The following is a 27,092-nucleotide window of genomic DNA, read 5'->3' on the forward strand; positions in this document are numbered from 1 at the left end:
CATCTTCTCAAGTCTCTGTTCACTCTCACTCAAACCCCGGTCACGCCCGTGATTTACCGTCACATGCTCTATGTATGCATCCATGTGGCGGCGGCCACATCAAACAAGGCTTCGCCTATAGCCGTTCCAATGGGGGAGGGGGGTGTAAAAAATACAAGTAAACTCAGATGCATCTGGCCCGTTGCGCAGACGTCAGGTTTCCAAGTACGTGTCTGGGGAGGAGATCTGGTCGGCTTGGAAGCAGTAGAAACGGATGTCACGTTGGAAATTTATACAGTTCAGGGAGCAGCAGCTGTAAATTGACAAGCGATGCTCGTGAGCAGCATTAGCCGTCTGTTTCCCTTTGTCTAATCTTCTATCTTCGCTCGCTCATCTCTTCTTCTTCTTCTCGCAAGCGTTGTTATGTCTTACATCTGCGCTCGCCCGCAGCGCTTTTGTTAACGGGTGAGAGATACAAAAACAAGGAGGGGTAGGGAGGGAGGGAGGGAGGGGGCAGCTCGGTACAGGAATGACGGGAGGAAATGATTTGCCTCTTTTGGCTCCTTGATGTGAATTAGAGGCAGAAGACTCTTGCTATGAAAGCTTTGTTGTGGCGAAAAGTGGCTCAATCGTTAAAGAAAAATAGGGGCAAATATACATTGAGGGGGAAAAGCTCAAATTTCACAGCGATAAGTTCGCCAGTCAATATCAAGAGTGTTTAAAATAAATGTAATTTATCTGACAGCTGGTAAAAGTATATTACATATATTGAACGAATTGTAACTATAAAAAAAAATAGGAAAAGACCCTAAAAAGTTGTCAAATAAATATCAGTTAATATAAGTCAAATGAACTAAGGTGAGAATAAGTCTATGCTTAATTTTAATTAGGTGGAATAAGTGTTTTTTTTTTTATTTAAATAATGTTAATAAACCCTATTGGTAAAAAAGAAAAACAATATTACACATTACAAAATAATTCTGAAAAAGTATTGAATAAATATGTTGTGTAAAGGAAGATGTGGATTTTAAAATAAATGGAATAAGTATAAGGGCAAACTCATTGGTGAAGAAAAAAAGTATTGAAAATATATTTTTTTACTACAATAAAAAATAAAAATGTAAATTGGTTGAAAAAGCATTTTTAAAAAGCACAAAAATTGTATGTTATCCATCCATAAAATGTATAATAGCTGAATTTACTACAACCATCGGGCAAAACAACATGTCAGCATAGAGGATCCACGCCGGGCTCTGATCGAATCATTCGACTGTATAAATGTCTCTAATGGCGACGCGGCTCTCAATAATGCACGAGCGTCACATCGCGTTTGCAGCGACACGAGCCGCAAGAGCCGCTCGTGTCCATTATACGGCCGGAGAGACGGGCGCAAATGTGGCAGCGGCCCCACGGGACCTTGCGGAAAAGCTGCCGTCACCACCGGCCCCTTGCAATAATTCATGAGGTTCTGTTTTGGTGTGCATCCGGATCAAGTTGAAGCACTGAGATTTTCATTCACCGCCATTTTTGAACATTGGGAACATTTTATTGACATGCTGAGTCATTTGTGTATGTCCACGCAAAGTTGCATGTACATGACATGTAATCTAAAAGTGGTTTGATAAAATAGATTTCAGTAATATGTAAAAAAAAAAAAAAAAATGAAGACTTTCGGATCTTCTCAGGCACCGCCCCGACCAACCACTCGCCCCTCCCCTCCTCTCATTAACCTCACCTCTGATTGCCCCCAGGACTCCCGCGCGCTAATTAGAGGTAGGGGGGGGAAGATATCTACAACGCAAACACACACACATGCACGCACTCGACTTGCTTGACAGAAAGTCTGCCGTGCGGCCCCGAGGCGAGACAACGAAAAGGCCCGTCTGCTCTTGCGTCTCATCCGGATCCAGCGAGGTGACAGCGCGCTTGATTCCTTTGACAAATGTCAGCTCCTCACCACGTTAAAAAAAAAAATATTCTTTAAAAATTCTCGCAATTAAGTTCGCTCTGACGTGTCAAAATATATTATTTTATATTGTATTTTAATCATCAAGAGTTAAAGGGCAGGTGCTTGAGCACCCTCCACTATATTAAGAGTGATTTTTTTTCTCCCTCCCGACATAAGAACCTTCAACTTCTCAGTTGTGAGTCACAAGTGCTAACCACTGCTCCACCGCGTTACCAGGCCCTGAAGCTCCCAAAAGAACACCTTGCCGCCTATCCGGGCGTTATTTCTAAACAAACAATTTTTTTTCTCGATCTATTTTCCACATTGTCAACAACAAGACCTTAGCGACCCCGACATGTTGTGCCACTTGTACAGCAAATCGCCATTTGTACCTGGACGGGAGAGCCTGCGAATGATGAGGGAGACAACGGGGGGGGGGGGGTAGATAGGTGCAGGCGGGGGGGCGAGGATGTGGTTGAGCATAAGAGGGAGTATTTAAGAGCACTTGAGTGCCAGCGTGGATGTAGTCCCTCGTCCCCGCGGATGCCGGCGGGCCCCTCGGCGCCGTGGCATGATTTTTCACTTTAGCTAGCGCCACTCGCTCCTGTCCGCGTCCCCTCTCTGCATGCTTCAACGATTCCGCTACTCCCCTTTTTTTTTTTATTCAGTGTGAGAGTGTATGAGGGGGCCACACACACACACACACACACAATTTGACCCATTTGCCCCCCCGCTACGGCTAGTAAATAATTCCATTGTGTGGGCCATTAGCGAGTATCGCTGGGTTAAGAGGGGCCGGCTGTAGAAGCAGTCGGATGGGCGATTAGACAATAAGGAGACGAAATGGCCGCTTTTGTTTGCTTCAAGTCAACATGTCAAGTCAATTTTATTTATATAGCCCTTAATCACAAACATGATCCCGCGTGGCTAATATAGCGTCTATATTTCACGTTCTTTCATTAGGTGCACACAAAGCCAGATGGTGACGATGGCCAGATCTGTTTGCAATCTCCTCGGAATATTTACGTTGCATTAGAAGAAAATATAGAGAGGTCCACGAATCACTGAACGGATTATATTCCACGTTAGAGGCTTCTCTGTGCGCCGGTGAGTTTGTGTCAAACACTGGACTGCAGCCCGGCTAGGCTCGAATCGTGCCGGCGCATGAGAATGTCGGTATATAGTTTAGCAATGAGGCAACTGTACATAGTGTGTGTGTGTGTGTGTGTGCGTGTATGCCGCACGGACATGTGGACACACTAACTGGCCGCTGGGGCCTGTAGTTGAGCCACTGTCAGAGGGATCCTTGTATTTTTCCACAGGCATGTCAGAGGATTACACAGTCCCTCTGCTGTTTCACTCACCTCTCATACACACACAAATGCACACATGCGTACACACACAAGCATCAAAGAAGTGAACACTCACACACACACACACACACACGTGCCTGCAGGGATGGCCGGTGGCAAGCGTGGCCTTTGCATGTTCATAAGACGCCACATTTTCTGTGCTGGCTGCTTGCAGCACGGTACAAGTTTGCGGTGAAAAGAAAAAAAAAATAGGAGTAGTAATGGAAGATTTGTTCGTATTATTGTGATTTTTAATTTGGACGCAAACTGGGAGCGTGAATGAATGAATGTGCTTGGAATTCAAAATAATTTCTCATCGGCATTAATGGCAATAAAAATCGATTGGCTCTTCTGATAATGTAACATTTTACAGATTTATAATATTTTGTAATATTTCATTCTTCACCATAGAAATGTAAAAATTTAAAACTGTCCACACTAAAAAAACAACATTTTTAAATGTAATTTTAAATATAATATTCAACTTGAAAGATTTGACAACTTTCATTCTACCACAAATTTGACCACTTACCGTTTGTTGTTTTTCTTCCCCGAGTACTTCCCTTCACCTTCCCGCTCCTGTTGGCAAAACAACAAAACTCAATTAGCAAACACCAAACCAGGTACGAGCCATTTAAGATCTCTCACCTGCCCCCTTGATCGATACACAAAAGACAGCGGGGCTAACGCCTCATTTTATTCCCCCCTAATCGTTCTCAATGTTATCTCTCCCGATCGCTTCTTTTTTTTTTCCCTGGGCCAAATTTCCCAGAGCTGCTTAGAAATTCCCAGAAGCCACCCCCCCCCCCCCCCCTCCTTCCCCCGGTCGTACCTCTAAGCCACAGGCAGACACCCTGTTAGAGGCGATTACTATCACACGGACCCGTCCAATCCGCCCGGCCTTTCCTTTCTAACAAGATGCAGACATTAGCGAATCCATACTTATTGCGTTTAGGATGATACAGCGAGACGTATTAGCGTGACATATTAAGCCGGCAACAAGTTCACAAGGTGAGACGCTACGCTGACATCGCATTGACTCGAAGGCCTCGCGGGACCTGGCGCTAGGCTAGCGGTGCTAGCCGCCGTTGAATACGCCCGTATTGGATTTCTGTGATGGCTGTTTAGCTTGTAGCGCTACAAAAGGGCAGACAGGGCTACTTGGTCGGCTGACAGGAACCCTGAAGACCGCAAGGATACTGAGGATCAATAGCAATACGCTGCACAGCACCGAGGCTAGACGCAAACACGGGAAGATAGCGTTACACACACACACACGGAAGCCAAAAGATGCCTCGAGAGTCGTCATCATCGGGTGCAAATGTGTCCGCTATGATTCAATGAGGTGGTTTGCGTTGCTAGCTTAACAAACCTAATTTGCTTTGTTCTGTTTTTCTCGCATGAGCCTTCAAGATTTATTTGAAATATACTTATTTTGGTGAGGTCAAACAGTCCTTTTTAAAATGGTTGACTTTGTTACCGATTGTGACCTTTGCACTCAAATATTCTGTGAATAAAAATAAATCTAATCAAACCAAAAATGAGTTTTTGATTATGACTCGTCATTTATGAGTCAAAGCGAAACGAAAACGAACGATACCGAAAAATCCCAAACTATTGGAACCCGGGTGGCCAAAAAGTGCTGCCAATACTAACTGACAGGTAAACTGCCCAAACAGTATGACTGCACAAACTGTGACTAGAAAAATAACTTTTTAAATAGAAACAGCAGAAAACTACGCCACGGGACAGGGGATGAACGCATGCCGACTGAGTGCTTCCATTTCATTTTGAAGGAATTATAAGCCTTTCGAGATAAACTTCACACTGGCCCCTTTGTTGGAACCCGTCAAAATTCTATTTTTTGCGTGCTGATGTTGGAGCTGAGCCGTCAGTTTCTGGTGGCTTTGAAGACCCGCCCACTTTGATTAACCGGCCCGCCACTCGGTGCCACCGCGTACGTTACCGTAACCGACCGGTCTAAAAACACGGCAGACGGTTTCAAAAAGCATATAAATCCAAATCCCTCTTCAAATGAATGATGATAGATGAATATTTGTGGGCCGCGGAGGGAGAGTGAAAGGGGGGGGGGGGGTGGTGATAGGGGGGGGGATGCTGAGTTTAGTGGACCGTGAGGAACAATGAACATCTCAAAAGGAGAAGTGGAGTGAAATAGATTGAGTGTGCTGAGGGCCAGATGTGCAGCGGATGGATCAAACATCTGCCGGCTCGGCGCTCTCGACTGACCCCCGTCGTTCGAACCACCTTACGCATACCGGGGGTTCTCGAACTTTTTTTAGTCCGGTGTAGAATTTGAAATGTTGAAAGTGCATCAATGTGACCAAGGGTTCAGTCCAAAACATTGAAGTTCAGTTGTATTTAACTTTGAAGTTGCATTTCATGAATATGGTATGACATTATTTGTTGAGCCGATAGCGTCCGCATTCCTCCGCTTTGATAATTGTACTATCGGAATCAGAATCAATTCCTCTGCGGGGATAACTTTACACACGCAGAGTCCAATCCACGTGTTTTTGCCGTGACGCCGTCTCCGTTCTGTACATTTTGATGGTCCACAGCTTTTCTCGCCGTTTAAGTTACCGTACAGGACGTAGCGCCAGATGGTACGGCTGTTTATTTTTGCAGCTCGTAATCACCGTATTGGGAACACGCGACGAGAGAGAGACCCGAGCGCCGCTTCCTGCCGCGGTCGTACAATGGCATGAAACACGCCGACAGTACCGGCCGGCTCCGGCCACGGGGGTTGATGTATTCCAGCACGCCGTGTACGTTACGCCGCCTCCGCCCTCCCAAGATGGATGAGCCAAGCTGCGTGCCAGGCAGACTTTTTAAAAACAGAGTTGGTCATTAGAGAAACTTAAGCTAACATCTCCATCTGATAAGAATCACGTTACAGTAATTTGGGTTTTTCAAAGACACCCAGAGAAAGAAAGTCTATTTCGACTATTGACCCCAACGCTTGGAGTAGTTCTGCTATTTACCAATTCCGTTGGATTGTTTTCCCATCTGTAAACCAAACAAGATTCCCTATTAACAATTTACACCAACATTCGACAAGGCCGACGTCTTGTTAATGTGACAGACACGGGCTCCTTTGGGGCACCGCGACCCCCTTGTGGCCTTTTTGCATGTGAGCCGGCCGGGGTGTGAAATACAGGAGGGGTGGGGGTGAGTAGCACAGAGAAAGGGAGAGAGAGACTCCAGTTAATGGTCTTGCATCTTCCTGGCAGCATGTCAATAACGGCTCTGATCACATTAAGTAAAGAGTCCATTAGCTTATTCTCTTTGCCTCTCCAATGCTTTCCACAGAAGAACTCTAAACGTATCAGGGTTTTACTTCGGAGGGCCCCCGGTTCTATGTCCTTTAGATGCAAAAGAGGCTTGTTTGGGACAAATAAGAAAGCCATGCACTGCGAGACATCAAAGACTGATGAGGAAACATAATGAAGTACTACTTTGACGTAAGCTGCTAAAATGACATGCGAGCCATAACGGCATCGTGTAGCGATTAACATTTAGACAAAGTCATTTGTATGAGGACTAACATCAGAGCCAAATATCTCGTGCAGAAGTCACGGAAACCGACGAATAAAAAAAAAAAAGAAATCAGAACAAAGGAGATGTGATCCCAGAGTAGTGGGGGGAGAAAAGCAGGTTGTCAGCCACCATTTCTTAGCCGCCTCGTTGCTCCCCCCCCAGGCTCGGCGGCCCCCACATCTGTCTCGCAGACCGCCGCGACAGACCTGGCCGGAATCCGGCACATCACACGGATCATCCTCAATTATATGGCAACCATCAGGCTGCTCCCATCATTCCACCTCTCTTCTTATTCTCTGAGGCGTTCCCCCTGGCTCGACGCGAGGTCCACTGAGTTTTGTCTAGGGTGAGCAGCTGGGCGAGGCGGACTAACACGGCTTTGTGAAAAGAGCCAATCAATAGTTGAGAGCAGACACCGCTCCCATTGGAAGTTGCCGGCAGAGCTTCGGCAGAGGTTCTGAACTCTGAGGGATTGCTCTGTTCTTGCTGCACACCGGAGCCTTAAATGGCTTCCATGTGCTGTCCATCTGTATCCACGCTGGGCTGTGTCCAAACGACTGTCCTTTCCACTTTTTAAAGATGGCTCGAGAACAAAAAAAAATGAAAAAATGAAGCGGGGGGGTCAGAGGGGTTAGATGAATCAGGGGTTAGGAAATCTTTGTATTTCCCCCAAAATGACAGATTTACTCTCCGTTGCAGATAATGAAAAAAGACAACTCAGTGGGAGCGGAGACGGGGGGAAAAAAAAGTTTACCTGAGGCCACCTGGATAATGGGAAAGGATAGAGCGTGACTTATCCTTCAGTGGTGAAATCTACCCCTCCTTCTCTTCACAGTCTGCAACTGGACAATAAATCTTCCTTGAGTCGATTGGTGTGCCTTTAGCACCTTAACAACTTACACACAGCCATGAATTTTTAACCACAGCCATGAGTTAAATCAGGTTGAACGGAGAGGCCCGCCGCTTGGTGTCAGCGAGCATTGAAATCGCCCCGTGGCTTCTTTTCATCCAGTCCAGTAGCCTCGGACTCAGCGCCATGAAAACGACCGTCTTTTTGACAATTTCATCATGTTTATACCAAGCGGAACGATCCGGCTCGGAAAAATGGAGAATAATTTCGTGAGCATGTTTGGTGTCACAGAAAACGGGCATTGATCCTTGCGCAAAACCCGCGAAAGAATCTTCGATAGGTGACAAAACTTTTCTCTTTGTGTAATGGAAGACATCTGGAAAGCTCGGATGATTAAACCAATTTTTTGGCAGCAGTCGAACAAAAAGGACAAAGAGCACAATGTAGTTGCAGAGCAGCTTCCATTCAAGGTAGCCGCGGAGGTCAAAAGCTTCTGATGTGCGTGGCTTCAACCAGCTATTTAGCATGATCACACGGTGCAAATTTTAACCTCTCTGATTCTTACAAATGTCCTCCACCCACGTCTGGACACAGCTAGTGATTTCCCAGCGGTCCATCACAGAGGAAGAAGCAGAGCTTCTTGCTCGCCGCTCACCTCTGACCCGCAACGAGGGAACCAATGGGGGAACGCTTGGCGTCTTGGGAGCTCTTGGCCTCTGATGTGATGGCTCCAGGCAGTGAGCTTTGTGCGAAACCATCCCCCGTGGCAACTCGCTCGCCACTCGATCCACTCCATTATTCATACGGCCCCGAGACGGGGCGGGGAGAGAGCCGGACGGGAATATGGAAACAGGGAAGAGGCAAGGTTCAAGACCTTCTCAGATCACAAGGAACTTCTGCTTAACCTTCCTTGAAGTGACGAACACAGGGATAGAGCAATATTTTTTTTTTTTTTAAGAAACTGGATCTGAGAGCAGGGCTGGAAATCGATGTGGCTTCCCTCGGGGCTGGATGGAGATCGCATCCAGTGCAAGGTGATTGGTGAATCAATGCGGTTCCCATGCTTCACTTTGCCATTGTGAGAACGCCGCGTCCCTAACGTGATCAGTCCAACCGCCCTCGTGGTGGAACTGTGCTGTCATCCCGAGTCCGCTGGCTCTTTAACATAATGAGATTCTTTGTATTCCTGCATGTACGATCGAGACTACTCAGACGACCGATGGAAACGTGTTCAGAATTCCAAGTATCTTTCTCGGGTTTCGTAGAAAACGTTACAGACCACAAGTCCCGCGTTCCAGAGCCAAGTCAAGAGTTGATCGCCATTGTACAGTTTGGACAAGAAAAACGGATATTCATTTCGTCCAGGTCATTTGATTCTCGTTTGGCCTGTCGAGTAGACGTCATCAGTTCGTACGACAAAACTTGCTTCGCCGTCGTGACCGAGCCTTGTGGTGTAACCTGACGAAGCCTCCTCAGATGACAACCGAAACGTCCTCTAAAACCAGACCAGTCTAGTTGCGATCGATTCGATCCCCCCAGAGTATGAATTAGACCTCAAACATAAACGCTACCAAAACATGTCAGACGTATTGAAAAATACAAATCGGAACAATCCGTGATCCGATACGACGATACCAATTCTTCCGGCAAAAGTCTCGGCGGTTAATGGCCGATCACAGAATCCGATGAGTAATTACTTCTGGCGTATGCGTATAATATTGTTAATCCCTTCACACTTGGCAACCTAACATCGCCGCACACCGAGGATCTTAACACAGCTCGACGCCCGCCGCCGCTAATTGCACGAGCGGCCGGATTTGTTTTAACTGACAGTTGCGCCTCGGTCCATGACAAGGCCATCATTTGCTCATCGTCGTCGTCAGCGATTTGCAAGGTGAGCACGAGCAACCCCCCGCCACTAAACACCATTCAGCCCCAACCTCGTAACGAAGACAGCCATGAATTAAGAATGCTCGGCAGACGTCGAGAAAGATTAATAAATACAGCCGTCGCTAGATTAATTCTAAGCGACATGGAGGCTGGCAGATAAAATAAACTAACAGCGGCGGGCCGTCTAGACGATAAAGCGGGGTGCCCCCCCGTCGTCTTGGCCGTCGTAATTATTTGCTAATAGTCATTAACCTGGCAAACAGCGGTTTAGCCGCATTGTTCAATAGGACTCTGGGACGCGTAATGACAGACTAATATGTCATAGCGCTCGGGGACATGGGGGAGGGTCGGACGATTGATGAGATTTTACTGGTAGAGAGGTGGGGCATGCCTGGAAAGAAGAGGGCCACATTAAGCTAATTGGGAGATGAGTGCCTACTTGTAAAAAGTGCTTCTAATGGCAGTTTTGTTGCAAAGCCAAAGCAAGGAAGTGGACTTGACTGAGTGGCTTCAGGTCTGGATTTTTCCACAGTGGGGTCAGGACATATTTTATTTTGTTTACCAACTGTGTCACAGCAATTAAGATGATCATTAAGGAAAACGTTTTTCGTATATAACAAATGAAAAGGATGTAGCTTTAGAGTGAGTTGATCTAATAGCAACAAATGACTGTTTAATGTTGAAGTATTTTTTTAACTGTATTTCTTTTAATACTTGCAGATAGATGTTTATTATTTGAAGCAATGACATGCACACACAGGTCAGTGTTGTTCGGTTCACTCTTCTATTCAAGACATTTTATACTCATTATCTTCACTCTCGACTCCTCTTGCTTGAACTAAAACAAAACTAACTCTTGGATAAAAGAAAAAAAAAGGGATTGAAAAGATAATGCTGCCTATTTATTTCGTTTCAATTAAATCCAATAGAAGCCCCTTATGCCCAGATGGCCATGCAGTTTGAAATAATAGTGGCTTGGTCTGGAATTTAAAGTCATACCTCCGGGCAAAAACTGGAGTGCACACAGAATGAAAGTGTAAAATGTTTTTTAATGTATATTTAACAACAAATCCCCTCGTGACTATTGATGTTTGGTCTCAGAAGAATCCGCTTCTCTCCAATATCTGAGGGCATGAAATCAAACCCCTCACACTTATTTCTCAGTTGTTGTTTTTTCTTCCTCAGTGTCTCTTTCGCTTTCTCTCTTTAAACATTTATCTTCTGTTTCTCCTTACAGGCCCCTTTGTGCTTTGTGATGTTGATTTTTATTTTTTTTTTCAGCTTTTGGTGCGCCGTGGTCGCCATTTATCTTTCATAGATGCCAGCAGCTAGGAACGCGGGAAATGTTTTCATATCAATGTGACTAATTGTCGTAAGCTTGTGTTTATTCCCTTGATGTCGCTTGTGCCTGCTCTCAGAGGAAGCTTTGTGTGCACCATTTTTATCAGTCGGGTATTAGTTGTTAAACTGTTACAGGGCGCAGATAAGAACTTTACTCGCTATTGCTGAGGCTTGGCGGGCATTTTTTTTCTTCCTGCGCAATTTGTTTGACAATGAGAAAGCTTGATATCTCCCAACTAGGGATGGGATCTTCAATTTAGAACATTATCCAAGTCCCACTGGAGAAATTCAAACCTTTCCCAAGCATTTCAGAAGATAAATGCACCGTTTGGAAATGTCAAACATGAGCACATTTGTCAATTGGTATTTATGTCCCGTATTATAGCAAAGCTACTATGAACTCCCTTAGACCTTTGGTTCGCACGGTTTTGATGATCCCAAGGTGCGGTGTTGTATGAAGGAAGTCGGACACGAGAGTTCACAACCTTAACAAAAGAGTTCAGCGACAAACTACGAGTGTACGGATCCAGGGTCATGTCGCCAACATAGGAACGGATTTTTTGTAAAGCAAAGGAACCTTCGCATTCACAGACCAAGCAAAAAAGAAACAAATGCCAAAAGCAGAAAAAGCTGCTAGTTTTTGTCACAACTGCCAATCAATAATGCTTCTTTTTTTTCCCCTTTCTGGTGTCTCTTCTAGGATGCTGCGGGCAAGGTGCTGGACCGCTGGAGCATCATGTCCCGGGAAGAGGAGATCATCACCCTGCAGCAGTTTTTGCGCTTCGGTGAGACCAAATCCATCGTGGAGCTGATGGCCATTCAGGAGAAGGAAGGACAGGCAGTCACTGTTCCTTCCGCCAAGACCGACTCCGGGATTAGGACGTTCATTGAGAGCAACAACAGGACGCGCAGTCCGGGACTGCTTACGCATTTAGAGAACAGCAGCCCATCTAGCATTCACCATTTTGAGAATATCCCCAACAGCTTAGCCTTCCTTCTACCTTTCCAGTACATCAACCCCGTGTCCGCCCCTATGCTCGGCTTGCCCCCCAACGGGCTGCCGATGGAACAATCCGCTCTCCGGCTTCGGGAGCCTAGCTTGCCCAACCAAGTGGAACAGGTGGAGACAAGCGAGTCGGACATTTCCATGTCGCCCTTCCGTACCGGCCAGAGTCCGAGCCGCGGACCGCTCGGCACTATGAACAACATCGAACCCAAGACGGAGTCGAGCAACAGGGCGTCGCCCATCTCGCCGTCTCCGTCCCTGCAGCAGGCTCAACAGCAGCTGAGCCAGCAGCAACGGGAGCAGGGTCAGCAGCAGTCCCAAAACCAGTCTCAGCAACCCAGCACATTGAGCGACCACCAGGGTCACCACCACTTCGTCAAGGAAGAGCACTCCAAGTGCATCAGTCACACTCCGTTCTCCTCCAAATTGCACCGCATGCGCCGCATGGCCTCCACCCCTCGCAAAGGCCGCGTCTGCTGCAACTCTTGCGGCAAGACCTTCTACGACAAAGGCACACTTAAGATACACTACAATGCGGTGCACCTGAAGATCAAACACCGCTGTACGATCGAGGGTTGCAATATGGTCTTCAGCTCCCTGCGCAGCCGCAACCGTCACAGCGCCAACCCGAATCCGCGGCTGCACATGCCTATGCTGCGCAACAATCGCGACAAGGACCTCATCCGTGCCAACTCCAACTCTGGTACACCAGTCATCTCAAGTACCAAAAACGGTGGCTTCGCACTTACCAGCCCTGGCAGGCCACCGCTGGGCTTCACCACTCCACCGATAGATCCTATGCTTCAGTCCCCGCTGCAAAGCCCATTGGTGTTCCCCTCTCTTAAATCTGTGCAGCCAGTTCAACCTGTGCCTCCGTTCTATCGTACGCTACTCTCCCAGGCGGACCTAGTTAGTCCACCGGTTTCACTGCAAACGAGCCCCATTTTGCCCACCACCACCAACAGCACCACACTGATGGACCAGCAACAGCAGATGCTGGCCGCGGCCGTGGCTTCGCACAATAACATCCACGCGTCCGAAATGGGAGCCACGTCTCACGGCGTCAACACGTCCGGTGGCAATCAGGAGGCCACGACGGGCCCCGCTGACCCCATGCCCAAGAAAAAGCCTCGTAAATCCAGCATGCCCGTGAAGATTGAGAAGGAAGTGATCGACGTGGGGGATGTCTACGAAGACAAAGACGAGGATGACGATGATCATATCAACCACAATCACCACCACCACCATTCCACACCGCTCCTTTACAACACGCACATCAAAATGAACGGAAACTACAGCAACAACAACGGCGGCGGCGGCACGGGGAACCACAGCGGTGATAGCGGCCAGCAATCCCCTTCCCAAGATGAGATGAGCCCCGGCATAACTTTGCGTGGCATGATGAGACAAAGCGAAGATGAATGCCGAGAGGGGGCTGGCAGCGACGGCAGGGGTGAGCTCCGAGGCTCCGGCGACCTACGCTGTATGGACAGCTACACCTCGGAGGACCAAGACCACGAAAGAGACTTTGAGAACGAGTCAGAAATCTCAGACTCCAAATTCTATTACCGGGACGACATGATGGATGTGGAGGAACAACAGAAACACTCGCAAAGCGACAAAGACCACAACGACGATGGCCGCGAAGAAGGCCATTTGAGGAAAGAAATTGAAGGCAAGGATCACCTTTCGCCATCCCCTCACCAGGACTCCATCAAGGTCAAGGAAGAACTCAATGACCCAACTTACGACATGTTCTGCATGAGCCAGTACGGCCTCTACAACGGAGGCATGGCGGCGGCCGCCGCTGCCGCCGCCAGCATGGCCGCCCTTCACGGGAGCTTCATCTCCTCGATGGGCTACGGCGCCAGCCCGCCCAAGTTCCCCACTTCCCAATCGCCTGACGGAGACCCGTGCTCCAGTCCGGACCCCAAGATCTGCTACGTGTGCAAGAAGAGCTTCAAAAGCTCCTACAGCATGAAACTGCACTACAAGAACGTCCACCTCAAAGAGATGCACGTGTGCACTGTGGCTGGCTGCAACGCCGCCTTCCCTTCCCGGCGGAGTCGAGACAGGTCAGTTCTTGATAATTACTTTCTCGTATCGTCACGAGTATGATCTTGAACAGTCTTTATCACGCAAAACTGTTGCATCAGAGCCGCAACAGAAGATCTGGCACCAAACCGCCTTCAGAATCTTTGCATTCTATAACCAGAAAGATTCATGCATACTATGAAACAATCGTTGATTGAAACCCAAGATTTTGCCAGCCTCCGTTATGGCTCTGTTGCTTCCTCCAAAAATGAAATACTCGCATCCTGCCATTCAGTGACGTATCGTATCAACTGAAGCGTGACCCACGAAAAGACGTTTTTCATTTCAAAAATCTATTATATACACCTGCATATTATAGCGCCAGCTAGCTAGCTGCTAGTTAGTCTCAAATGTAAATAAATGAATAAATAAGCTCAATTCCGTGACATCTGCTCCCCGTCAAGTTCGGAAGAGGCAGATGTCAGCATGACTCACACACATACACAGTAACACTCCAGCCTCCAGCTGCAGTTTTGTTTACCTGCCCTCTCTCCTCCCGCCTTGTCGCAGAGGTGAAGGCGCGTGCATTAGCATTGACAGCTGTTAGTCAAACCGCTGCATTTATTAGCACGTCAGGGGGAAGGTGAACAGAGACCCCCGGGTTTGTTAACACGTAGCGGTCCCCCGCCCCGCCGCAGATCATACAGTACGTCCACGGTAGCAGCACGGGGGAGCACGGCCGGGCCACATCGATGGCGTGTGGAACGCGCGGCGCATCGTTGTTGCCACAGGCGAGTGCGCACCCGTGAATGGAATACAAAGCAGTATCTTTGGGGGGAATATAAGAGACTGACCTTTTGGGTGTTGACGTCAAGCTACTAGCATAGCTGCCATCGTCATATTTTAGCAATTTAACACTTTGCTATGGTCTACGTTTTCTTTTTGGGACTTAGAGACATTAACATCGTCTCCACAAAAAACAAGGCACTCCAAAATAATTTTGTCATGTAAATGAATGGACACGAATTAAAAACATTATGCTATCCTTTTTTTCCACTGTGTGCTCATACGACAAACTGTTTAAATCTACCAAGGAATAATTTATTAATAAATCTTTATACCTCTAAAATATGGCTTTACTGTTCTCAGTGGGGGATAAATTCCTGAGAGCATATGGGACATATTATTCAAAAGACTTTTACAAGATGAGGAATATGCGGGCTCTCGTCGTTTCCGTCCCTTGATAGCGCGCTAATGACATAATGCACGTTGGCGTGTAACGACGGCAATAAAACGCCAATGCGATGCGCTTGTTTTCATAAAACCCATTTAAGTCCAAAGAGATTAGGAAATGTTGACATAACAATGCCCGTTATTACTTTTAACGGAGATAAATCAGGTTCCATTCTTCTCGCCGCTAATTTTATTTACAGCCAATTGTGCGGCAATAACAGCTAATTGGCACTCGTTTCTGCCGGTTCGCCTCGGCAATGAATATAAAAGGTCCACTGGCCTGCGTGTTAGTCTTGCCTTTTAAACTCTTGCAATATGGAAGTGTTAGGCTGCATCGTCATCTTGTTTTTAATGCAATGCGGTGTGAAACAAAGACGACTCTTGCGCTCGGATTACCGTATTTTTTTCCAAATATTAGCCCCGTCCAGTGAGTTCCTTATTTACCGCGGGGAGTTGGAAGAGGACGGCGTGTGATTAAGTGCAGCAAAGCGTCATCATTATTAGACCCGTTAATGTAGACACCAGTTATTCATCTCGTTTTAATTTAGCATATTTTTAGCCTTCGCTTAGGTACTTGAACTTGTTCTTTCCTCGCCGCATCGTTCCGGCGGGCCGGTCCCTCGTCGCGGCAACGGAGAGAGAGAGAGTGAAGGTTAATTATGTTGGAGAGCACACCCCGTCTTCGTCCCCCTCGTCCTCCCGCAAGTCCCCACACGGGATGCGAGGGGCCCTGTAAGCGCTCCTTCGCAGTCTGTTTGTTCTTCATCGCTCTCCCTTTTATGTTACTTATAGGGGGGGGACGATTTGAATCGGAAAATTTCTTTGAAGAAAATGCCAAATCTAGACTACTGAGTTCATTCATATTGTAAAAGGACAAGAAATTCGTTGCATCATAGAAATCCATTGAAATCACAACGAATCGAAACGAATTGAATTGTTCTCGAATCGTATTCCGCTTTATGTATCGAGTTACAAATCGTCTTATTGGAGAGATGCGCAACCTTATTATTCGTTTTATAATAGTTCTCATTAAATACAACATGTATTGAGAGGATCTAAGAGAATGTACAAAGAGGTTGACATCATCCAGAGCGTTCTATTTCCAAGTCACACGCAAGACTTAAGTCGTAGCTCTTCATCATAGCTGGCACGGCGGGGAAAACCAGTAGAGGGAAACGATAAATATCATTAAAATCCACGTCCTCCCACTTGCGCCGAAACCTGAGAACAAAGCCCAAACGACAGCAAAGCGGCCAGTGTCGGACTCGACACAATCAAGACGAGCTTGAAAGATGATTAACGTCGAGGCGGGACAAGTGAAAATGTTCCTTCCTGCTTTCTTCGTTCTCTTCCTCCTCTGCATCGTCCAAAAAAAAAAAGCGAGAAGATGACCGGGAGGAAGAGAGGCGAATTTGGAAGTGAGCTAATCAGAGCGATGGAGGGGGTGGGACATGTGGGCAGAAAGTCCAAATCTGATAAATGAGGAGATTAGTGCACTGTGCAGGTGGATTCTGATTTCTGAAAAAAATAAATATTTTTGGAAAATATCAGATTTTTTTTCTGTAGCTCTGTGTGTGTGTAGTTGGAAAATTATTAATCCATTTATTTTTAGTATCGGGGTCACATTTGGGGAAAGATGTGTTACGAAAATGAAGTTGACTTTCCTTTTGAACATTTTTTTTAATTTTGAAAAATAAATAAATGTATTTTTCCTTTTTTCCATCTAGAAAATATGTTGCCTTATGTTGATTAAGAAAAACATTGTATTTTCCATTTATTTATTTTCAAACAAAAACATTCTCGTAAAAATAGACAATTGACCAGTGTGGCCCTGATACTTACTGATGTGTTTATATAATTTTGGTGATTTTCTTTCAACATAATATGGTGACGTTTTGAAAGGGGCTACTGCAGACTCACTTTGAGCTTATTAGCAGTGAAGGTGTTGTTGTCTTTCAAACCCCAAAATAGGGCCCGCCTACCCGAGCATCACTAACAGCATCGCCATCTTTGACATTTAAAAAAAAAAAAAAAAAAATCCCGAGTTTGTGGCTTTTTCAACACCGACGTAGGATCCACAGTGGTGTCCCACTTGGTCCAAAAGAACACCCGACTCATTTTGGCGCTAAGCTAAAACACGATAGCGGCCGCTCATCCCTCTTTTTTCGATGCGCCATATTGCTCAGCACAGTTCCACACTCTCACGGCATGCTGACGATGCTCGAGTGGACGGGCTCGCGCTTGCCCGGAAAAGGGTCCCTCAAATGAATGTATTTCTACCTCTTGCAGGACAATGTCGGATAGGGAAGTAAATAATTAAAGGAAAGGGACCCTTTTTGACTGCACCAACCCTGCCACTGCTGGTAAGCTCGACTTATCCATTGTGACTCCATACAGTATGTGCCCATCTGTGTATTTATTTTTTTTTTGGACTTTAATTTGTCACCTCCCTGCATGTGTAAGGGAGACATGTAAAGGTGTCTCGGTTATGGTGGGCCTTGGCTTTCTGTCTGTTGCAGTTTTTGTATTGTGACAAGTGTATGCCCCCCCCCCTCCTTATAAAGCCTGGCAAACTATGAAGGCAAAGCAAAAGCATTGATTTTTTTTTTTTTTTTCTTCAGGCATTTTGCACCCCTTGGCATGGCTTTTTGTATGCAAAAAAAAAAAAAAAATCCCATCCTGGCATCATCATATCAAGCACGCTGTATTAAAAATAAAAAAAAATCTAAATGTTGAACTTAATTAAAGCCAGAGCGACACGAAGAAATGCCGCCATGGCCTAGTGCTAATACGCTATCCAGTTCCCCCTTGATTATCACATTACAGCGGCTCGAATCAATTGATAAACTCCCATTCAATATGCCGCGACTATTTAATTGAGTCACAGTCTATTGGATTTGAGCGCCGTGCACGCTGCAGACATGCTGACAGCAGTAAACACTGTCAGGATGCGCTCTTGTTCTCGCTCGCTCGCTCGCTCTGTCTGCGCTACGCTACGCTAAGAAGCGCTGCCTTGGTCCTTAGACATCGGAATGATGCTTTCATCTGTTATTTCCTAAGGCAGCGCTTCTCATTTATTTTTTTGCTACAGAAGAAAATATTTCCTGCACCCCTCCCTACTCTCTAAATAGTTAATAATTTGTCGATAGAATATTTGAATTGTATCCATTTTCCTGACAAGATCGCTACTGCCACCTACTGTAGTGGATGAGCAATTACGCTATTTTAGTATGGCGGGTTTAAAGTGGAGGACATTTGAGGAATTGAACTGCCCAACGTGGACGATTGATACTCATTGCGGTTTGTTTTTGTTTCTTTGCGTCAGGCACAGCTCCAACATTAACCTGCACCGCAAACTGCTGACCAAAGAGCTGGACGACATTGTCCTGGACCCCCAACTCACGCCACTGCCCAAGGACTTTGGAGCCGAGTTACTGGCCAAGATTTACGCCGGGCACCACCACCACATGGCTTTGGACCCCATGGGCGGGATGGCTTTCCGAGGCCTCGGCCCCGCCGCCCTGATGCGAGGCGAGCGTTCCCCCACGGGCAACGAGTACCCTCGGCACCCTCTCCATCAAGACCTAAAGAACAACCACCACCACCACCACCTCGGCGGCTTCCCCCGAGGAGGGCCGGACGACTACGTGGTCCTGGACCTGAGCACCGCGTCCATCGTCCAATCCGGCGGCAGCATCCACTCCTCGCACGAGTCGGACGAGGGCAGCGACGAAGGCATCCTATTGGACGAGCTGGAGGAGGACGAGGAGGATGACGACGAGGGCAACAGCGAAGGGGAGGACTGCCGTGGCGGCCGCCAGGACGAGAGCGGGGAAAAGAGCGGACTGGCGCGCTCGCAGTCCCCGTACCGCCTCTCGTCGGAGAACGGCGGCGGGATCGTGTGCAACATTTGCCAGAAAATGTACAGCAACAAGGGGACGTTGCGCGTGCACTACAAGACGGTGCACCTGCGCGAGATGCACAAATGCAAGGTGGCCGGCTGCAACATGGTCTTCAGCTCCGTACGCAGCCGCAACAGACACTCGCAGAACCCCAACCTGCACAAGAACATGCCCTTCGCTACACTCATCGGCTAAAATCCTCCTCCTCCTCCAGCGCCACCCACCACCGAAAAAAAAAAAAAAAAACTTTCGGAATGACTCGAGCGAGGACTTCCTGCTTCATGATCGGAAAAAAAACTCGTTTTGTTCATTGGAGTTTCATGAACCCGCCCCTCCCCTCCGGTTTTCTCTCCAAAGAATCTATCAAACCTCTTATTTGTGACCTTGCCTGCAGACAAGATAGTATTGAGGAAAAAAAACTTGTTGTATTTGTGTAATGATAGCTTTTAAATGAACCCCCTCTTGAAACGGAGGGAAAAAGCATGACAGCTTCATTTGTAAATAACGTCCCCGAGAGGCTTTTTGGTGTAAAAGACTTGTGATGATTTTTTTTTTGGTGGGGGGCTTCTCTCGCTTATGGTTTTATGTTACAGTCCAGTACAATACTTCCAGCTATAGGCAAGAAAGAGGTAGCATCCAAACTATCTTGAGTCATTTTATCACTATGGGCGGGAAAAAAAAAAAAAAAATCATGTGAATTACTTTGTTAGATATTCCAAGGTGGCCGGCATGCTCTTTGAGGCTCCTACACTGATATTCTGTTTTTCGATTTATTTTTCTCTCTCAGTTTTTTTCCCCTTACATGTTTATGAGCTTTATTAGTCTACGTTTCAGTTTTTTGCACTTTGCATCTATACAAGGGGGATGTGTAATATAAAATACAAGTGAGGACTTCTTTGCAATGGTGAGCGAAGCCATGTGTCGTTTGATGCGAAACTAACAAAGGCGCCGGTCTTATTTTTTTTTTTTGCACGTGGCCAAATGTAAAATAATACAAATGAGACGATTCCCGTACGATCAACTGCATTCACAGATTCTCAAACGAGAGCCGTCCTCACTCGATGGATTCGGAATAAAATTGTCCTTCCAATGGGACCAAACTAAAAAGCTCTTTTTTTTTATATCAACGTACTTAAAACCCCATTCGACTGATATGATGCACTTGAGTCTTAAAAATCATTTTACTGTGACATCGGTTGCAAATCTGTGAAAAATAACACACACACACACGTCTTATGGTACAATTGCATCCAGTGGTCCAAGTAGCCAAGGGAACGGGGTATTTATTGGTGGGTAGAGATGTGTTAATTAAGTCCAGTATTTTTTCCTTTTTTTTTATTTTTTATTCGGGAAAAAAAAAAAAATTCTTCTTGGTTTTAAGTGTCTGAGCAACGTCATGTGTCACTATACAACAGTCTTTTTTTTTGTCTTTCTTGACTTGGTGCTACACAAAGAAGGACGAAATATGCAGTGTTACGTATGTACAGTATTTACAAGGCCTCCTACCCATTTGTTTCGTAGTAAGTACTCACCACGAGTAATAAAATAATATCAAGTCCCCCAAAATGTTTAGAATTGCCTATATTTATCGAATATACCGCAAAGTATGATTCCAAAACTATTAGCATTTCAAAAACATTATTACCCTTGAAAGTCTTACATATGAAAAAAATATTGCACCGGAAGAGCATGTTGGTATCGCTTTTGCAATTGTCAAGCAATAACAAGATCGTTTGTAAGCTTGAACTTTTGAAAAGTAACTCAACTGAAACTTCAACTCTTGCCCAACATGTTACATCACAACATACAGTACACAGTATTTCCTTATCACTCGTTACTACTTTCCCATTTGCTGGGATTCGGAGGACTCTCAATTGATATCGTATATATCAAATCGGAATACCATTGAATCGAATCTTCCCACGTTAACTCATTCACTACCAATGACGGCTATAGACGTCAAATATCTATTTTAACTGGGCCGGCAGTGAACGAGTTCGAATGGACCTGCTTGAGTCTTTAACATCATTTTCTGTCCGTTAAATCAATCTGTTCTCAAATGAATCCTTTCAGTTCAATTATTTTCATTTAGTCTGTAAATTCCACCCAGTTGAACGAGGAGGACTGTTCATTACTGTTGTCACGTCACTGAGCGAGTGCTTAAGTTCTTAATGTAGCTCACGCGAGATCAGATTGGTTTGTATAGATGCTTCGTTTTTTTTTTTTTTGTGATTTTGTTTTTTAGGCCCGTCTGAATTTGAACTGGAACCTGTGAAAAGTCACCAGTCTTAAAAAACAATAATAAAAAATGTTGTAAATTCATATTGCTGATGTTTTGTGCCAATCATGCTTTAACGTTTTTAGGTAGTACACTTAAGGACCTGTGTATATGTCTTAAAAAGAGTCACAGCCACGCGGCATTGCAAAGCGGGATGTATTTTGTGTGCTTTGCCGGGAAGAAAATGGTGATTTCAGAAAACTCGTCGACACTGCAAAAAGTTACCGAAAAATGTGTTTCCCTTTTGCAGAAAAGAGGGAGAAAAAGTGGTCCTCATTCATTCCAAAAAAATCAATTCTTATATTTTGTTTGTTTCTGTATCATAACTGTCCATGTTTAGTTTTTTTTGTTGTTTTTGCATAAAATGCATAAGGGTTTTGGGATGTAAATGGAATTTTATTCATATTTTGTCCAAATACCTCTTGTAATTTGTATCAGAATTCTTGTACAATTTTTATATTAAAGATTTATCAGTCACTGGCATTTTGTCACTGGACCTCATTTGGCTTTTTGCATGTTGCTGCACAAAATGCACACACACTGCCAGGTGTCAATCAAAGTGTGATATTTCAGCACCTTTTCTAGGGCCCTTTAATTACCTAAAGATAAAAGTCCTCGGGGAACAGGCTATCTTGACCAATTAGTGGACGATTAGATTAAAAGCGTTGGTAAAAGGCTAAGCGGAATGAGGCAACGCCGCTGCTGGTGTTTGCAAATTAGCAGGATGGTCACTGGAGGTGGCAAATAGCGCAGAATGACTCAAATTCAGACAAAAAAAATGACATATATATATATATATATAGATAAAATTTCATTATTTTTATTATTTTATTATATTTTATTATATATGTATATAAAATTATTATATTATTATTTATTATTTTATTATATGTATATATAATTCTATTATTTATTATTTTATTATATATATATATATATATATATTATACAATTATATACAATTATTTTATAATCAATTTGTGAGTAATAGTACAGTGACATTTAATTCAGTGTAAATACACACACTCAGGCACACACACACACACACACACAACTGCATCTAGTGACTAATGCGTGGCAATCAATTTCCATCCAGAACTAACTGAATGTAACTGATTGAAACTAGATGACAAAGAACAAGAATTTAGAAGACAAATTTAGAAATACAGTCCACCGTCACTGATTTAATCCCCGAGGTATTCATTCACATCCCAGAGTGCGATCCAAAAGACGACTCTGAGCCGACACACTTGATTTTCCATCTGAAAAGTAAACTTTAAGATAATTTTCTCCTGCCTAACATGACCCCCCCCCCCCTCGCTAGATGTCATTGATTTAGTTCTACACCAGTGAGGTCTGCAATGCTGGCTAATGCTATTGACGAGCCATCAGTCTTGTCCAGAAGTGTGGAGGCTTGCAGCTCTCCTTCCAAGGCAAAGAAGAGCGAGGAAGAAGGAGATGAGGGGAGAAAGAGGAGGAGAACTGGGAGGGGAGGAGGGAACATCAATGGACAGTGATGGAGAGCGGGGAAGAGGGCGAAGATGCAAGCGCAGCACGCAACACTCACACACCCTGTCCATGGTTTGGGAACACTAAATTAGAAAAAAGACAAAAGGGATGAGGAGAGGGAGAAACTGTAAACAGCCGCATCGATCCAACTAGTGTCGGGCAATTCAAAGCATTAGCGGCCCGCAACGTTTCGAGACGCACTCGGGTGAGCGGGAAAAGTTTGCGGCAACAACACGCCAGCGAGAAACACGCTTGAGGAGACGCCAGATGGTAACAAAAATAAATTCACTCGATTCCCGCCTCTAATCATCTAAAAAAAGCCGTTGCCTCCTTTCATACGTTCGCCTTAGCTCGGCTAGCGCGCGAGTTAGCTCGGCTTCAACGAGGCTACGCTAGCGCGGCGGGAAACGAAGGGGTTAAGCCGGAGAGGAGAAATGAAAAAAGCCCTTTGGCAACCCTGGGACAGAGGGAACGCTGAACTCATCACAAACTCCTCGGCTGGCATCCGCCGGCGCATAATGACCCCGACAAGACGGGAATCCCTTTTAATTAAAGTGAAGGCAGATCAGTTAAGCAGATGGATGCCGACAAATATTAGGGGAAATAGAATGTTTAATGGCCTGTGCACTTATCGCCGGCTATTTTCCGCGCCCGCGCCCGAACTGATAAACAGGACGGGGAGCCTTGTTAATCAACCTTACAACCTTTAAAGCCCGAGATAAGAGAATAATTCGGGATCTTTGTAAATTAGCTTGAGATGCGGCTCGCACTCTGGGCCGAGCGGCCGGGAGAATTTCTATCAGGGTAATAGCCTTGCGCCGCCGTGGAGAACTTTCGGGGCGCAAAGCAGGGAAGATAGTTTCCTGCCATTTGCTTGAATTTTTTTTGGTTGTTATTATGATTATAGTTGGGGTTTGACCCTCTTTGCCGTCTTCTTATCGGTCACACGGGAGAGTACCCGAACTCATCTACAGGGGGGAATTGGAGATGGTGGCCCGCCGGAGAAGGTTAAGGGGAAGTCTACCCTCACAAAGTCAAATTATTGACTGTGATGTTTTTGTTTTTTTTACATAAACTACAGTTATGATCAAATTTGTCTTTTGCTATTTTCTAATGCAATGCACTGCTGGAAAAAAATTATTTGGTTACGGTATGAATAATTTTGGGCACATATTTATCTAACGTAAACCGAGAAAAATTGGTTTCGTTCTCTCGAACAAGAAACAATGACTCGGGCTTTCCTCCAAATAGCCAGCAGGAAGAGCATTATCATTTCCATGTTTTTCTTTAAGAGCGCTTCCTCCCTGGCCTCTTGAAAAATAAAAAGGATGGAGGAGGAGGGAGGAGCAGATTGAAAGTAATTACAGGGAGAAACATGAACATTTATCATTGGTGCTTTGGGACTTGAAATGTTCAATCGCCCCCAAAAATCAAACCGTCGGCCATCGCGGGGCTGACGGGCGGTGATGGTAGCACAAACGCCGACCCAGACTGCTGCCATATGTTGGTCTGGCTCATGCCAGCAGCCAACGTGCTGAACAACGCACCTCGAGCCGTGAAATCCGTGCCTTGGCATGAGCCTCGAAGAAGTTTGCAACCAGCCCCCTACCCGAAAAAAAAAAAAGTCGCCAAATGTTTTGTCCTGACTTTGTGGTGTCAGACTGCAAACACGTTGCGGCCCATTATTGCCTCAGCGCACACACGCATAATGGTCATGGAGAACATCCCAGATTGCAATGGGTCACACCTGGTTATGCTTCTTCATCCCCCTGGCCACCCCCTCCTCTCGCTCGGCTCGCCGGTTCCCACACCGGCGGCATCTGGAAGCGATTGGCGGCAGAGTCACAGCGAGCCATAAAGCCCTCAAATGCTCGCAAAAAGGCACGCGGGCTAGAACGTCAAACAATGTTGGCCCAACGGGCTGCCAACAGACACAGCGCATCTTGAACCCGGACAAACCCCACTGCTCATTTTTTATCCGCCGTGAATTATTCCTCCCCTCCCTCCTTCACAAAGCACCACCTGGGAATGACTTTCACATTTTTAAACCCTAAATGGAATCGGGACTGATGCTTGTCCGAGTCGGTTGGACTCCCGATGGACGTGACGCAAGTATTTTGGAGCCAGAAAAAAACATTTGAAAGAGCCACCAGATTGCCGTATGTCGACATGTAAAATCAAAGTTCCTAAAAAATATAATAAACAATGGACAATAGGAAAAGGACAACATCACTGAAGGGCACCGAAGGCGAGCTCTCGGGAGAATAGCCGAGAGCCATTGTCACACTAGCGACGAAGATGAGCGTGTCACAGCCTTATAACGCGCCTATCGATTGTCCGTATCCGTTACGGAGACTGAAAAGCTCGTCTCAAATTCGATACGCTCTTAAAAGGGCCTCCAAACAGAAGACAGCAGCAAGAACAAAGCCTTTGCGACTGAAATGATGCGAAATGATAAGTGGCTTCAGGTTAGCTTGCCGGCTGTTAGCAAGTTAGCATTCAGTCATATTGGATTGAATTAAATCCAACTTAATTTAACCCTTTATCACATGATTCCATAATAGAGAGTAACATTCGCACTAATAACACACTGATAATGTTTTCAGCTAAAACTAAACCAAAGTAGTCAGGCAATATGCTAGCATGTCAACGGTTAGCATGGTAGCATTTGAACTCTTGCCATTGGAAACAGGAGAAAATATACAATCCTTATCTGTCAGGCTATTCTTTTCCACTTTCTCTGAGTCGTATCTCCCCCACCTTTCTGTGGCATGAAAAATGTTGGCCCGCCACTGAAGCACAAAAATCTGCGCTGGAGCCATTTCAAGCCAGCGTTTTATTGCAAACAAATGCTGCCTTTGATACCCGCTGCAATAGGCGATACTCGAGTGTTTGTTTGTGCTGGAGGTGAAAAAGATTTGCTAACATTTGGAAGGAAGACAAGCCGGTGAAACTGAAGGCAGGCGCAGAAAAAAAAATGTCGTGCGGGAGCTGGTAATGATTTTCCACTCATTAGAGGGAAGCTTGAAGTGCGCGTCGGAAACCTTAGCCGTGGAAATCTGACAAGACAAGATTGCGGTTCCGCACGTTCTTCTCCAAGAGCAGACATTTTCAAGGTAACATTTCCACATCCCATTAGCTTGTGGTCAACGTACCAATTGGATCCAGCCAGACGCTTTCATTGGGGCAAAACGGCATTTCTGACCTTGTTGCCTCTCAAGTAAAAAGACATTACAGGCGTTGGATAAATATGTTGGATTCGCTCTCATGACAAGGACCACAATGGATTTATTTTTTTAGCGTGTAGAAATGCTTAGTTCTACGCGAAAAAAATATTACATGGTCATTTTAACCTGTCAATCGAAACAAGCAATGGACAATAAGATTTACCAAAGAGGAAGTGCTGTGGTGTAAATTAGCGGGATGGGTGGAATTGTTCAAGAGATGACCCTTTGCCTGGTCCCTGCTTCTCCTTCCACACACAAACACCCTTGAACATCTCCCATTAAGCCTCCATAAATCTGATAAGCCACCGGTGTGGCTTCTGCGGCCAATCCAAAGCCCCTCGTCAAGGGGGGACTTCAAAGTGGAGCTCGAACCCGCGAAAGATGCCGGGCCGATGTCATTATCCGAGTCTTTCCTCCGACCGACTTCCCATTGACGCCGTGGCACCCGTGAGGACTGATGACTTTGAAGCTGCTCTTCCCATCGGCCCCTCCCTTCCCCCTTTTGCTCATTACGCTTGCGGAGGGACAGCAAATGCAAACATATGCTAACTCACGCCGCTCACTGTGGCGTCCGGCCGCATCAGCACGGCCAAAGGACCACTTCCTCCGTCAGCACTTGGCGGACATCTGTGCCGTGCCAGGCCCCCCCCCACCTCTGCCACAACGGCCCGAGAAGATAAACGAGCACGTCCGTCCATAAACGAGAAGAACTAAAACTAGTCGAATGGACTGATTTTCAAAATAAAGTTGTGTTGGTATTTCCTCAAATGGCCTTCCAGACAGTGGGGGCAAAAGCGGCCATTTTGTCAAAAAAAAGGTAGTAAGGAGCACGCAGCGGTCAGCATACTTTTTCAATAAACGTGTCCAAATGATTTCATAGCGCAAAGAAGGATCGGCTCCGTTTTCGAACTGCGGAGGGAAGACGATGAAATGAAGATGACAGAAAGGTGACGGGAATAACCCAAAAGCCCACGCTTGAGTTTTT

General features: G+C 45.8%; 1 protein-coding gene across 4 annotated transcripts in view; it reads left to right on the forward strand.

The window, feature by feature from the left end:
* bnc2 (basonuclin 2) overlaps positions 1–21,852 on the forward strand; it is a 105,896-nt gene extending 84,044 nt beyond the window's left edge. For 3 of the 4 annotated variants that reach the window (XM_037263850.1, XM_037263841.1, XM_037263860.1), the window contains 2 exons: positions 11,619–13,999; positions 18,517–21,852. In XM_037263850.1, the coding sequence (XP_037119745.1) occupies positions 11,619–13,999; positions 18,517–19,288 (3,153 nt within the window). In that variant the 3' untranslated portion in view covers positions 19,289–21,852. Of the gene's footprint in view, positions 1–11,618; positions 14,000–17,480; positions 17,555–18,516 lie in introns of all 4 variants that reach the window. The other variant, XM_037263870.1, reaches the window with a different exon arrangement.
* The last annotated feature ends 5,240 nt before the right edge of the window (positions 21,853–27,092 follow it).

Source organism: Syngnathus acus, chromosome 1 (assembly GCF_901709675.1).
Source record: "Syngnathus acus chromosome 1, fSynAcu1.2, whole genome shotgun sequence".
In the NCBI taxonomy this organism is placed as follows: domain Eukaryota; kingdom Metazoa; phylum Chordata; class Actinopteri; order Syngnathiformes; family Syngnathidae; genus Syngnathus; species Syngnathus acus.